Source organism: Dendrobates tinctorius, unplaced genomic scaffold (genome assembly GCF_039654945.1).
Source record: "Dendrobates tinctorius isolate UK_male_01 unplaced genomic scaffold, ASM3965494v1 ptg000003l, whole genome shotgun sequence".
Lineage (NCBI taxonomy): Eukaryota > Metazoa > Chordata > Amphibia > Anura > Dendrobatidae > Dendrobates > Dendrobates tinctorius.
Window position 1 is genome coordinate 171,596 of NW_027361671.1, and position 16,129 is coordinate 187,724.

General features: G+C 39.6%; 1 protein-coding gene across 1 annotated transcript in view; it reads left to right on the top strand.

Moving 5' to 3' along the window:
• Positions 1–16,129, top strand: part of FAM151B (family with sequence similarity 151 member B) — a 58,209-nt gene that overhangs the window by 28,502 nt on the left and 13,578 nt on the right. The window contains exon 4 of the mRNA XM_073580969.1: positions 9,972–10,186. Coding sequence (XP_073437070.1) covers positions 9,972–10,186 — 215 coding nt within the window. The remainder of the gene's footprint in view (positions 1–9,971; positions 10,187–16,129) is intronic.

Below are 16,129 nucleotides of genomic sequence, written 5' to 3' on the forward strand. Positions count from 1 at the left end.
ATCACATTTCAAGTGACTTTGAGAGGTCTGTGTGACAGAAAATACCAAGTAGTGACACAATTTTAAAAATTCAAGAAGTCTATTAACCCTTTAGGTGCTTCACAAGAATTAAACCAATGTGAAATTTTCATTTTTCCCACAAAGATGTTATTTTAGTCCCACATTTTCACATGGGTAACAGCGATACCCCATGTGTGATGGAAAACTAGTGTTTTGGCGCACAGCAGAGCTTGGAAGGGGAGAAGCGCTATTTCACTTTTGGAGCACAAAATTGGCAGATATAGATAGTGGATGCCATGTCGCATTTACAAGAGCCCCTGATGTGCATAAACAATGGACCCTCCAACAAGTGACCCAATTTTGGAAACTATACCCCTCAACAAATTTATCTAGAGGTGTAGTGAGCAAATTAGTCATTTAGGACAACATTGGATCATTCAGAGATCCACAATGAACTTCTGGAGTGAGTTTGCTGCACTGAAAGTAAAGGGGCTGAATAATATTGCACGCCCCACTTTTCAGTTTTTGAATTTCCACAAAAATTTTAAATAACCAGTAATTTTCGTTCAACTTCACAATTGTGTCCCACTTGTTGTTGATTCTTCACCAAAAATTTACATTTTTTATCTTTATGTTTGAAGCATGATATGTGGGAAAAGGTTGAAAAGTTCAAGGGAGCCGAATACTTCTGCAAGGCACTGTATGTACGTGTGTATATACAGTATATGTGTGTGTATGTGTGTGTGTGTGTGTGTGTGTGTATATATATATATATATATATATATATATATATATAGCTGCTTTTACACAATAAAAAACGTTTTATTAAAAAAAAGAATTATTTTTGCATCACTATACTCTGAGAGCTATAGCTTTTTTTTATTTTTCTGCTGATGGAACTTTATGGTAGCTTGTTTTTTTTTGCAGTACATGATGATGTTTTCAGCGGTACCACTTTTATTTCTGTTTGACTTTTTGATTGTTTTATATCACTTTTTGTTCGGTGCTATGATGAACGCTCGATTTTTGCCACGTTTATTTTTTTTTAATTATGTTTACTGAAAGGGTTAGCTATTAGGACAGTTTTATATATCGGGTTGGTCTAGACGCAACAATACCAAATATGTGTAATTTTTGTTTTTTGCTTTTACATAAATATACCTATTTATTGGTAGGATTTTATTTCTTGTTCTTTCATTATTTTGTGAATTTTATTTAATTTTTTTAAAATTTTTTTGCTTAGACCTTCTATGTTACTTTAACTTTTAATACTTTAATCACTGGAATAATACGTTGCAATATACAGGTTCTGCAATGCATTATAGCGGTCACTGTTAGGTCGGTGTCAGACTAAACGAATGGAAAATCGGTCCGAGTTTCCCTGCCGAGAGTCGCACGAGTGTTCTCCGTGTGGTCATCCATGTGTAATGCGTTTGCAATGCGATTGTGATTTTCTTCCACCCATATATCTATATGGCACCCGTATAACATCCATATGGCTTTACATTTCTCACTGACTTTCCCCATTGAATTAAATTGCTCAGTGGGCTGAAATGAGGAAAATGTGTGCGTATTTATCACAAGCTAGATGAATGGTCCGTGTGGCGTACAAGTTTTTCTCACACCCATAGGCTTGCATTGGCGAGTCTCGGATGATATACACGTACAATCACAGCATGCTGCGCTTTTACATGCACGTCGAATACACCTGAGAAAAAATATGGTGATGTGAGCTGCCCCATAGATTAATACTGGTCCGAGTGCTATGCGATGATTTCTCGACTTTTAGATCATGCTTCTGGCAGAGTCTAACAGGTCACCATACCCGGCACATTCGAAGGTCGTCATTTGACTTACGGTTGACATGGCAGCCCGCGATTATGTTGTGAGGGGTACCAATTGGTTGGAACAAGGAACCCCCTTCTCTCTCCTATCATTCTAAGTGCTGCGATCCATAGCATTTAGGGAGTTACAGCCTGGGGCAGTGCGGTCACCATGTGTATTGTACTGCCTTCAACGAAATGATTGTGTGCGCTCAGTCTCGATTAAAAAATAGCTGCCATTATTTCCATCCCTCCTTTGTACCGTCACGTGGCCGAAACAAATGGCAGCTCCATGGAATTGATGATCTGCTGCAAATTGCTCTCCACCATCAAAAACAGAAGCCTAGTAGCCCAATTCATCACTTGTGGTTTTTTTAAAGTCCCTTTTTTTTTTTAATTTTGTAGTTCTCTTTCACATGTTTTGTGCAAAATTTTTCAAAAAGTGACATGAGGTCCATGAAATTTGCACAAAATAAAATATTGTCTTTAACACTTTTTGTGCCTTTTTAGAGCAAAGTCACACGCAATGGTAACATTTGAGCACAAAACTCAGATGTACGTAAATTAACTCAAGGGAAAAACTACATTTGCAATAATATTTTGCGTATTTTTAAAAAATCACAGTTCATGAATCTTATACAAACATCTATAAAACAAAAAACATGTCCATAGATGAACATAGAAAAAAAAAACAAAGTCGGCACACAAAAAATGTGCAGATTAAAAGAATGTCACAAAAAAGTCTTAGGCTGGTTTCACACTTGCGTTCTTTTGCGCTGTATTTTAGCGCTAAAAAACGCATGCGCTTTTTTCCCCTATATTTTGCATGGGATGCGCTTATGTGCGCATACACATGCGTTTGTATGCGTTTTTACGCGCATGCGTTTTTTTGTGGTGTGCGCTCGGGCGCACAAAATGCATCCTGTTGCATTTTTTGGGCGTCTGACTTGCCTCAAAAAAACGCATGCGTTTTTTTACAGCAAGACACCCATTGTAAGTCTATGGGTGCGCATATGTGCGCATTGGCATGCTCATGTATGCGTTTTTTTGCGCATGCGTTTTTTTGTTGACCATTGGTTAGACAATGGAAATTAGGGTTTTGGGTTAGAGTTAGGGTTAGTTAAGGGGGGTTAGGGTTAGTATGATTTGGTTAAGGGTTAGGGTTTAGGGTTGGTTAGGGTTTGGTTAGGGTTAGTATGGTTTGGTTAGGGTTAGTATGGTTTGGTTAAGGGTTAGGGTTAGTAAAGTCATGGTTTGGGTTATTGTTAATCCTAACCCTATCATGATTATTTTGGTGAGGCCAACTAATGTTGGAAAAAACCGCAAACGCGGTAAAAACGCATAAAACGCTGCGTTTTTTTCATGCATGCGCATAAAAATGCTTGAAAAAAACGCAGCAATTGTATGCGTTTGTATGTGTTTTTTCCATGCGTTTTTTTGCGGGAAAAACGCGCTGCAAAAAAAAGCAAGTGTGAAAGTAGCCTTATTGCATGGAAAAAGTAGACAAAAAACGCAATTACAATAATGAATCGGGCCCTATAGATACAAGTATTAGCTTAAGTTTAAAAATCTGTTGTAGGGATTCACGCTCATCAGTAGGCATTCACTTAGCACAGGTCTTGGTACAAAACAAGGTAAGCTTTATTGCATTTCGACATAAATAGTAAGAAGCTAAAAAATGATAGTGTTGGTCCCCTTAAAAATAGTCTGGGTGAAATGGTGGATGAGGATGAGGAAAAAGCCAATATGCTAAATGACTTTTTTTTCAACAGTATTTACACAAGAAAATCCCATGACGGATAACATGATCAGGGATAAAAATTCTCCATTAAATGTCACCTGCTTAACCCAGCAGGAAGTACGGCGGCGTCTACAAATCACTAAAATTGACAAATCCTCGGGCCCGGATGGGATACACCCCCGAGTACTGCAGGAATTAAGCACAGTCATAGATAGACCACTATTTTTAATCTTTAAAGATTCCATAATAACAGGGTCTGTACCACAGGACTGGCGTATAGCAAATGTGGTGCCAATATTCAAAAAGGGGACAAAAACTGAACTTGGAAATTATAGGCCAATAAGTTTAACCTCAACTGTGGGTAAAATCCTGGAAGGTTTTCTAAGAGATACTATACTGGAGTATCTGGAGAAGAATAACCTTATGACCCAATATCAACATGGGTTTACAAGAGACCGTTCCTGTCAGACTAATCTGATAAGCTTTTATGAAGAGGTAAGTTCCGGACTGGACCAAGGGAATGCAGTGGACGTGGAGTACATGGACTTTTCAAAAGCTTTTGATACGGTGCCACACAAAAGGTTGATACATAAAATGAGAACAATGGGGATAGGGGAAAATATGTGTAGGTGGGTTAAGAGCTGGCTCAGGGATAGGAAACAAAGGGTGATTATTAATGGAGCACACTCGGACTGGGTCACGGTTAGCAGTGGGGTACCACAGGGGTCAGTTTTGGGCCCGCTTCTTTTTAACATATTTATTAATGACCTTGTAGGGGGCATAGAGAGTAGAATTTCAATATTTGCAGATGACACTAAACTCTGCAGGATAATTAATACAGAGGAGGACAATTTTATATTACAGGAGGATTTATGTAAACTAGAAGCTTGGGCTGATAAATGGCAAATGAGCTTTAATGGGGATAAATGTAAGGTCATGCACTTGGGTAGAACGAACAAGTTGTATAATTATGTGCTTAATTGTAAAACACTGGGCAAAACAGTCACTGAAAAAGACCTGGGTGTATGGGTGGACGACAAACTCACATTTAGTGGCCAGAGTCAAGTAGCTGCTGCAAAGGCAAATAAAATAATGGGATGCATTAAAAGAGGCATAGATGCTCATGAGGAGAACATAATTTTACCTCTATATAAGTCACTAGTGCGACCACACTTAGAATACTGTGTACAGTTCTGGTCTCCGGTGTATAAGAAAGACATAGCTGAACTGGAGCGGGTGCAGAGAAGAGCGACCAAGGTTATTAGGGAACTAGGGGGTCTGCAATACCAAGACAGGTTATTACACTTGGGGTTATTTAGTTTGGAGAATCGAAGGCTTAGGGGTGATCTTATTACAATGTATAAATATATGTGGGGACAATACAAAGACCTTTCTAATGATCTTTTTACTCTTAGACCTGTGACGGGGACAAGGGGGCATCCTCTACGTCTGGAGGAAAGAAGGTTTAAGCATACTCACAGACGCGGATTCTTTACTGTAAGAGCAGTGAGACTATGGAACTCTCTGCCATATGATGTTGTAATGAGTGATTCACTACTAAAATTTAAGAAGGGACTGGATGCCTTTCTTGAAAAGTATAATATTACAGGGTATATACACTAGTCTCCTTAATATTGCGTTGATCCAGGGAGCTAGTCTGATTGCCGTATGTGGAGTCGGGAAGGAATTTTTTTCCCCAATGTGAAGCTTACTGTTGCCACATGGGTTTTTTTTGCCTACCTCTGGATCAACATGTTAGGGCAAGTTAGGATAGGATATGGGTTGAACTAGATGGACTTAAAGTCTCCCTTCAACCTTAATAACTATGTTACTATGTTACACTTCAAATGAAAATGCTTTCTCCAGCATAAGAAAATGAAACATAACATCTTTTCTTCAGCTCAAAACATATAATAAACCAAACAGTCCCTCTGTCAGAGTAAGCACATTACATTAATATTGTTGTACTCACAGCACAGCACAGGCATTCGTTGTTGCAGCAGGCACAGTCTGTAAATCAACATTGACTTCTCTCCAGCTCCACTACTACAAAGAAGTTTTCAACTCCTAGATAGCTCACATCTGCCGGTCACCAGCTCCAACACACAGACTGCTCTGCTTTCCTAGCTGACTGAACAAATGAAATCAAGGCCTGGCTGTAGACATAGCTAGCCGTGTGCACGTAATCAGGACCTCCCAGGGTTTAACTCTGTCTTACTTGTTCTTCACCATCAGCTATATTATTAAATGCACTTTTGGTTTTTAGCACTACTGGTTGCTATATGTTGAAGTCACTTTTTGATATTACTAAGGCAGTGTTTCAGTTAGTTAAAGGGAACCTGTCACCTCAGAAAATCCTGTTTGTTTGCAGATATAGGGTTAATCTACAGGTGAAAATCATTACAGTGCTGTCCAGACACCCTACAGAAAGCACATCCTGACACTTTGACAGCTGTTTTGCAGATCATATATGCAGAGTGAGCTGTCAATCAAAGTTCTGGGGAATGCTCACATTATATTGAATGGTACTGTGAGGAATGACTGTAATTGCTCCTTGCAAGCTCCCAAGACTCAAGCCATCAGCTCCCAGGAGGAAATAAGTTCATATTCTCCTGGTAGCTGCAAATTTAGTCAAGCGACCAGGCAGCCACCTATATTTTCAAGTAAATAGCATTTTCTGAGGTGATATGTTTTCTTTCCCCTTAAGGACCAGGGTTATTTCCGTTTTTGCATTTCCATTTTTCCCTCCCCTTCTTCCCATGGCCATAACTTTTTTATTCTTCAGTCAATATGGCCATGTTAGGGCTTGTTTTTTGCGGGACGAGTTGTACTTTTGAGTGGCACCATTGATTTACCATATCATGTACTGAAAAGCGGGAAATAAATTCCAAATGCAGTGAAATTGCAAAAAAAGTGCAATTCCACAACTGTTTTTTGGATTTCTTTTTACCATGTTCACCAAATGCTAAAACTGGCCTGCCATTATGATTCTCCGGGTCATTATGAGTTCACAGACACCAAACTTGTCTCGGTTCTTTTTTATTTAAGTAGTGGAAAAAATATTCCAAAATTTGTATAAAAAAAAAAGTTGCCATTTTCCATGATCATCGTGTGGGGTGTGGGATTATTTTTTTCGCGCCGATCTGATGTTTTTATTGATACCATTTTGGTGCAGATACGATCTTTTGATGGCCCGTTATTGCATTTTATTGCAATGTTGCAGCAACCAAAAAAACATAATTCTGGCGTTTTGATTTTTTTCTCACTACACCGTTTACCAATTGGATTAATCCTTTTTATATTGATAGATCAGGCGATTCTGAACGCGGCGATACCAAATATGTGTATATTTGATTTTTTTTTTTTGTTTTATTTTGAATGGGGAAAAGGGGGTGATTTGAACCTTTATTTTTTTTATATTTTAAAAACCTTTTTCTTTACTTGCTTAAATAGTTTCCATGAGAGACTAGAAGCTACACTTGTCTGATCGCCTCTGCTAGGGCTGCAGCAGATCTCATACTGTCCCTGGATTGTCATACCAACCCATTGGTGCCCCGCAGTCATGTGACATGGGAACCGATGGGAGGAGGTAATGACACGCTTCCTGAGCGTGCATGTTAAATGCCGCTGTCAGAGTTTGACAGCGGCATTTAACATGTTAACAGCTGCTGGTGAATCGCGATTCCACCCGCGGCTGTTCCGGGCACAAGTCAGTTGATCAGATCAGCTGTCATGTGCCAGAAAAGGTACAGGCTCATCGCTGAGCCCGCACCAAATGGGGAGGCGTCCAATGACGGACTCTGTCCATTATTCAATGTTAATGGGTTAAAGAGCTTGATAGGGGATGGATACAGTCATAGGAGATCTCGGAGTGTTACATTCATCTTTTATGTGCAATTGAAGGCTTTTCAGCATTTGCATTTCGCAGCAAATATTTTTGTGAAAAAATTTGTCAAAGCTGACGAATTTTGAGTTTCAAAAGATTATCTCATCTGTAGCCAACACCTACACATGTGGTCAAAATTGTTAGTACCCCTCATTTAATGACAGAAAAACATGCAATGGTGACAGAAATAACTTGAATCTGACAAAACTTGCTGAAGACACAAAGCTGGGAGGGATAGCTAATACTAGAGAAGAGAGAGAGAGGATTCAAAAAGATATAAATAAACTGGAGAAGTGGGCAGCAACTAACAGAATGGTTTTTAACAGGGAAAAATGCAAAGTTCTACATCTGGGCAATAAAAATGAAAAAAGCATATACAGAATGGGAGGAATAGGGCTAAGCAACAGCACATGTGAAAAAGACTTGGGTATACTAATAGATCACAGACTGAATATGAGTCAACAGTGTGATGCAGCAGCAAAACAGGCAAATGCAATTCTAGGATGTATTAACAGAAGCGTACAGTCTAGATCACGTGAAGTCATTATTTCCCTCTACTCCTCTGTGGTCAGACCTCATCTGGAATATTGTGTCCAGTTTTGGGCACCACATTTTAAAAAAGACATCAACAAACTGGAGCAAGTTCAGAAAAGAGCGACCAGAATGGTGACCAGTCTGCAAACCCTGTCTTATGAGGAAAGGTTGCAGGATTTGGGATTGTTTAGTTTGCAAAAGAGAAGACTGAGAGGAGACTTAATAGCTGTCTACAAATATCTAAAGGGCTGTCACATTGTAGAAGGATCAACTTTATTCTCATTTGCACAAGGAAAGACTAGAAGCAATGGGATGAAACTGAATGGGAGGAGACACAGATTAGATATTAGAAAAAACTTTTTGACAGTAAGGGTGATCAATGAGTGGAACAGGCTGCCACGAGAAGTGGTGAGTTCTACTTCAATGGAAGTCTTCAAACAGAGGCTGGACAGACATCTGACTGGGATGATTTAGCGAATCCTGCTTTGAGCAGGGGGTTGGACCAGATGGCCCAGGAGGTCCCTTCCAACTCTACGATTCTATGATTCTATGAAAAGTAATAACTTAAAAATCTATGACAATGAAAAAATGGAAGTCAGACATTGCTTTCAAAATGCTAATTTCAGAATAACAAACTATTCTCTCTCAACCGCCACAACAAAAAAAAAAACTATGTACTTTAGCATATCCTAAAGTCAGACAGAGTTATTTGTGTCAAATATTATTTAAAAAAAAGAAAACCTTATGCAAATTTGCATAATCACAGTGAGAGATGAATTACATATGGTCCCCTGGGTATGTCCAGTTTACTGACAAAAGTTTTGAGACTGACGCAAGTTTTGTTTTTAATAAAGTTTGCTGCCTCAGTGTCTTTATTCAGATGTTTTTATGTTTATTGAAGTACAGTTATAATAATTTCATAAGTTTTTGAACTTTTGTTGACAAATAATACATCAACTTTTTGGAAAGACTCAATATTCACAGTGTTTACCCTGCGGCTATGAGTTTTGTTTTTTTTTTTGTGTGTGTGTGTTTTTGACGCTGCGTGTTTTTGCATTTTATAGTCGCAGCAAAGTGGATGGGATTTTTACAATCTTTTCCACTGTGCTTCTTTTTACCCCTCCGTAAATTGACCTGCGGTACGTTTTTCAAATCCGCAGAATACCAATTTCCCTTGCAGGTATGAGTTTTCAGTGCGGATTTTCCCCATTGACTTACATTAGATTTGGAAAATCCTCAGTAAAAAAAAAAAAACAAAAACGCGGAAACTCATCAAAAACACATGTAATCCGCACCTAAGTATAGCAATAAAGTTTGGTCAATGCAAAAAAACTCAAGAAGTTTCAAAAACAAGGCAGCTTTATTTAAAGCATGACACACCAAAAGGAGACAAAAAAAACGCAGTTCAAAAACATGATAAAAAGGCGTGTTAAAAAAATGCAATGAAAAAACAAAAGTAACCTAATTTAAATAATAGGTGCAGAAATTCTGCAACACCAAATACACCTCAAAAGCTCATCATGGGAATATAGCCTTATTTTTTCAGACTTTTGTAATTCACCTTGACATGCTGGATATCAGCTTCTGGGGCAAATCCTGACTGCTGACAATCTGCAATTGTCTAATCAGTTTTTGGAGTTTATAACAATTTCTATGCTCTTGTATGTCCACCTGCTTTTTGAGGATTGAGTACAGGTTTCCAATGAGATTGAGATTTGGAGAGTTTCCTGGGCCATGGACCCAAAATGTAAATGTTTTACTCACTGAGCCAATTAATTATCACTTTAGCCTTGTAGCATGGTTTCCATCATGCTGGAAAAAGCATTGTTCATCACCAAATTACTCCTGGATCTTTGGGAGAAATTGCTCTTGGAAGATGTTGAGATCCTACATGAATGGTGTCAGAATGTGACGCTTTGTACTGGGACATTTTTTATTGCATCCATTTATTGCCGTATGTGTTTTATTCATGTATTTTACTTTATAGTTTGGATGCTGTAGTGCCTTCTATGAAGATCTTGGATGCAATGAAGGATAAAATTCATCAACCTGTGTGGATAAATGCTGACATACTTCATGGAACTGGTGGAAATGTCAGAGTAGAAGCAACAGAATTTCTTAAGACTGTAACCTCCTTCTTCCCATACGTTACCCTTTCATTGGGCTGGACAACTACATGGTATCCTGACAGAAGAAATGAAGGTATGAACTGTTATTTAGACAACATATACAGCTCTGGCAAAAATTAAGAGACCACTTCCAAAATGTTCAGTTTGTCTGATTTTTCTCTTTATAGGTATATTTTGAGTAAAATGTAAATTGTTCTTTTAGTCTATAAACTTCTGACAACAAGTCTCCGAGTTTCCTAGCAATAAATTTAGTTTTTTATTCTGAAAAGGAGAAATGGTCAAAATTAATGTTTCGCCTGTCCCAAAGAGGAGGGTTAATTGCAAGTGGCATTGCTGCATCAATGAAACGGAGAGAGGAGCTACTATTACAAAATAACATTCTTTTGGCAGCTGTTTATGTAGACCCAATGCATCGGATTCTTCTAGATGATCAACAGCTAAGTAAAGGAAAAGAAGCTCTGTTTGAAATAGCAGTAAGGATGAAAGTGTTGCAGAACAGTCAGGAGGAACAAGAAGAATTTGGTCGTCCTGCCACATCTTCACCCTCATCATCAACTGATGAAGAATTTAATTTCGAAAAATATTTGGATCACAAGGACCGTGCAAAGCGTTCCCGCATAGAAGAAGAGTTATCCCCATCAAGGAACACAGCCAGTACATTTCAGCAGAATTTTTCATGTGCACTAAAAGAAATTGAGAAATTTGACCGTTCATCAAAAATAACAGTGCAACAAGCGATTCCTCTGTATCCTGACATTGTCAGAGATGTTGCCCGAGTGGTTACTGCTTTGCCACCAACACAAGTTAGTGTAGAGAGGTTGTTCTCTGCTCTCAAAATAATTAGATCAGATTTGAGGGCATCCATGAAGGAGGATCTGACAGAGGCAATACTTTTTCTGAGGACAAGTTTATAGATTTCTTCTTATTAACTGCATAAAAGTGTTTATTGCATATTTACTTACAGTTTAGAAAAGTTTATAAAAGTTATTTGCTATATTCTAATTGTATTCTAAGAAATGTAGTTTTTGCTCTAAGTGGTCTGATTACTTATATGATGGTGAGAAACTGAAGAAGCACGATGTTTAATATTTTACAACAGTAAATTTGTTGTTATGAATTGGCCATTTATGAAGGAGTCGGAGCCTGATAAAATCCAGGAGTCGGAGTCGCAACTGTGGCTTACCGACTCCACAGCCCTGTCCCAGGGAGTAGGCGGGGGAGGGGGGAGCGCAGGAGCTGGTGGCTGTCAGATCATACTCACCCCCTCCTGGCGCGGTCTCTGCACTTCTCTGCTTCTCCGATGGTCTCCGGCGCTGCAGCTCTTCCTATGTTCAGCGGTCTCGTGGTACCGCTCATTAAAGAAATGAATATGCACGCATATTCATTACTTTAATGAGAGGAACCACGTGACCGCTGAACACTGGAAGGAGCTGCCGGAGACCATCGGAGAAGCAAGAAGTGCAGAAACCGCGCCAGGAGGGGGTGAGTATAACGGGGAGGACGGGGGGGAGTCATGCAATAGTCACCTGTCCCCATTCCACCGCCGAGCGCCGCTCTGTCTTCCCCGTCCTCTGGCTGTGACGTTCAGGTCAGAGGATGCAGTGACGTGGTTAGTGCATGCTTTCTGCCTGAACAATCACTGCGGCTACCCGGAAGACAGAACGGCACGAGGACAGGTGAATATCGCAGGTGCCGGGGCCCTGACACTGGCACCTGGCCCCCATAGCGCGCCGGTGTCCCCACCTGCTCAGGACACCGGCACCTGGCCCCCAGCGACAAGAGGTCAGTATGTCATTTTTTTTTTTAATCGCAGCAGCATATGGGGCATATATATCTATGGAGCATCTTATGGGGCCGTCAACCTTTATGCAGCATTATGTGGAGCTTCTTATGGGTCCATTTACCTTTATGGAGCATTATATGGAGCATCTTATGGGGCCATCAACCTTTATGGAGCAGCATATACGGCATATTATTCTATGGAGCATCTTATGGGGCCATCAACCTTTATGGAGCAGCATATGGGGCATATTATTTTATGGAGCATCTTATGGGGCCATCAACCTTTATGCAGCATTATATGGAGCTTCTTATGGGTCCATCTACCTTTATGGAGCATTATATGGAGCATCTTATGGGGCCATCAACCTTTATGGAGCAGCATATACGGCATATTATTCTATGGAGCATCTTATGGGGCCATCAACCTTTATGGAGCAGCATATGGGGCATATTATTTTATGGAGCATCTTATGGGGCCATCAACCTTTATGGAACAGCATATGAGGCATCTTATGGGGCCATCAGCCTTTATGGAGCAGCATATGGCACATATTATTCTATGGAGCATCTTATGGGACCATCATTAACCTTTTAATGCAGCATTATATGGGGCATATTTTAATATGGAGCATCTTATGGGGCCCATCATGAACTTTATGGAGCATTATATGGGGCATATTTTGTATGGAGCATCTTATGGGACCCAACATCAACTGTATGGAGCATTATATGGGGCTCCTGATTCAATATGAATATTCAAAAAGATTTAACCTACTGATGTCTCAATTAATTTTACTTTTATTGATATCTATTTTTATTTTTGAAAATTACCAGTATCTGCTGCATTTCCCACCCAAGGCTTATACTCGAGTCAATAAGTTTTCCCAGTTTTTTGTGGCAAAATTAGGGGCCTGGGCTTATACTCGAGTATATACGGTATGCTTATTGGTGTAACGGGAAAAAATATGTGGAAAAGTTCATGAAGTATGAATTTGTATGGCATCTTTGAAAGCCACTTTTCTGTGGAAACTCAGTGACCATAACCCATCCTGTGGAGCCTCGGACATACTTACTTGATAATTATCGTTCTCCTGTTATAATGTTGTCAAAACATTATAACTAATTGGGGTTCAACCTCTTTAAGTGAACGTGTTTGTGTTGCGTTAAAAGATCAGAGAAACAACATGCAGCAGGGCTTAAAATAGCTGTAAAATAGGGATGTTCAAAAAGCGTATTTATGTAGATGGCCAAATGGTAGCAGTCTGGGCTCCAACATAATCGACAACAAAACTGATCCAATATGGCTCCCCTTGACGCGAAACACAGTGTAAACAGGAGTAATTTACCACAAATACAGATATTGGAAGATACATATTTCTAGTCTTAGGCATTAGATTTCAATTGTACATAATACTTAGTAATGATTACTATCCTTATAACATATACGTTATTGGTTCATTATCCTCTTTTACCACTGGTGCAAACTTTCTGGTCATTTACGTCTTAGGTTTTTGAGATAAGCGTGGTATAAATGCTCCAGACTCTGAATGCCTGTTTGTTCCATCACTCACTGACGCAATCACGTTTATATTCTTAAAATTTAATTTCTCCTTTAATAAAAGCTGAATATATTCATTGTCAATGTATTTTTCTTTGACACGTAAATGCCGTTCTCTGCCGCTGCCTGACAAAGAATGGCCTTGATGTAAAGAGCAGAACAGGTAGAAATTGTGGGTCACGATGACGCTGTGAACATAAAGATCGTATCTTCTGAAGGACAGCCAATATGTTCTCGTCTCACTTAAATCACACATTGGATCTCAATAAACAGAACAAAAAGACATATCAATGGTCGGTGGAAACAAAAATCTTCAATTGAGTGCTGTATTCCAAGTCACAAACGTTGTACTGGGCAGCCCCCATAGAGGGAATGATTTTATAATCACCTGTCATGATTTTGCCCTTAAAATCAAACGAAAAACGTTTACATCACAGGTGGATAAACGTTACATGAATTTCGTCATTGCATCTCATAATGTTATTCCACTATACACTGTGTTCCAAATTATTATGAAAATATTTTTCTCTGATTTTCCTAAATAGTTGGTACAAATGACAGTCAGTCTAATAAAAGTCATCACCCGTTAGAGTATACTTCGAATTTTATTGAAGAAACCTCCCAATAATTACAGTATAATCTCCAAAATGAATAAAAACTCAAATTGCACTGTTCCAAATTATTATGCACAGTAGAATTTCTAAACATTTGATATGTTTTAAAGAACTGAAAATGCTCATTTGTGGAATTTGCAGCATTAGGAGGTCACTTTCACAGAACAAAAAGGATATTTTGGAGTTAAATAGCTTAACAGGCCAAGTTACATGTTAACATAGGAACCCTTCTTTGATATCACCTTCACAATTCTTGCATCCATTGAAATAGTGAATTTTTTGGAGAGTTTCTGCTTGTATTTCATTGCATGAAGTCAGAATAGCCTCCCAGAGCTGCTGTTTTGATGTGAACTGCCTCCCACCCTCATAGATCTTTTGCTTGATGATACTCCAAAGGTTCTCTATAGGGTTGAGGTCAGGGGAAGATGGTGGCCACACCATGAGTTTATCTCCTTTTATGCCCATAGCAGTCAATGACTCAGAGGTATTCTTTGCAGCATGAGATGGTGCAGTGTCATGCATGAAGAGGATTTTGCTCCTGAAGGCACGTTTCTGCTTCTTTTTATACCATGGAAGACAGCTGTCAGTCAGAAACTCTATATACTTTGCAGAGGTCATTTTCACACCTTCAGGAACCTTAATGGGCCCTACCAGCTGTTTCCCCATGATTCCGGCCCAAAACATGACTCCTCCACCTCCTTGCTGATGTCGCAGCCTTGTTGGGACATAGTGGCCATCCACCAACCATCCACTACTCCATCCATCTGGACCATCCAGGGTTGCTCGACACTCATCAGTAAACAAGACTGTTTGAAAATTAGTCTTCATGTATGTCTGGGCCCACTGCAACCATTTCTGCTTGTGAGCACTGTTTAGGGGTGGCTGAATAGTAGGTTTATGCACCACAGCAAGCCTTTGAAGGATCCTACACCTTGAGGTTCGAGGGACTCCAGAGGCACCAGCAGCTTTAAATATCTGTTTGCTGGTTTGTAACGGCTTTTTAGCAGCTACTCTCTTAATCCAATGAACTTGCCTGGCAGAAACCTTCCTCATTCTGCCTTTATCAGCACAGACATGTCTGTGCTCAGAATCAACCACAAATCTCTTAACAGTACAATGATCACGTTTAAGTTTTTGGGAAATATCTAATGTTTTCATCTCTTGACCAAGGCATTGCACTATTTGATGCTTTTCAGCAGCAGAGAGATCCTTTTTATTTCCTAAATTCCTTGAAACCTGTGCCCTGCTTAATAATGTGGAACATCATTCTTAAGTAGTTTTCCTTTAATTGGGCTCACCTGGTAAACTAATTATCACAGGCATTTGAAATTGATTTCAGTGATCCAAAGAGCCCTGATACACAATACCATCTATGAGTTTATTTGATAAACAAAAAATTACATCTTTATGACACTTAAATCCAATTTGCATAATAATTTGGAACACAGTGTATGTATGTCTACCCAAGCCAAATGTCCCGACCTGTTCCTGATGAGCCAAGGATGGGGTCCTAAGATATTGCCGCCAATACCTAAACCCACGGTATCAGGAAGCTCATGGGCAGTCTGGCCTTGTTGTATGAACTGATATATCAGATCCCAGAGATTCTCCATTGTATTTGGGTCTGGAAAATGTGAAGGCCTGTCGGTGACATCAATGGCTTTGTCATCCGGGATCTGACTACATGCTCTGGCTTCGTGAGGCCCATCATTGTCTTGCACATGATTAAGGTTTAACAACAATTTTGAGTATTTCATCCCAGTACAGAACAACAGTCAGGACACCACTGGTTCTCATGTGGAGGTATGTGTGACCCTCTAATGATACGGTCCCCAAAGACCATCATTGACCCACTATCAAGCCAGTCATGGTGGATGATGATGCAGGCAGCATATCATTGACCACTACGGTTTCAGACATTGTCATGTACTCGGTGTGAACCTGCTTTCATCTGTGACGAGAATAGGGTGTCAACAGTGGACCTATTAAATCTGGTGTTTTTTTAATGAATGTTAACCTCTTCACGACCGCCCACAGTAGATAAACGTTGGCGCTTGCTGGG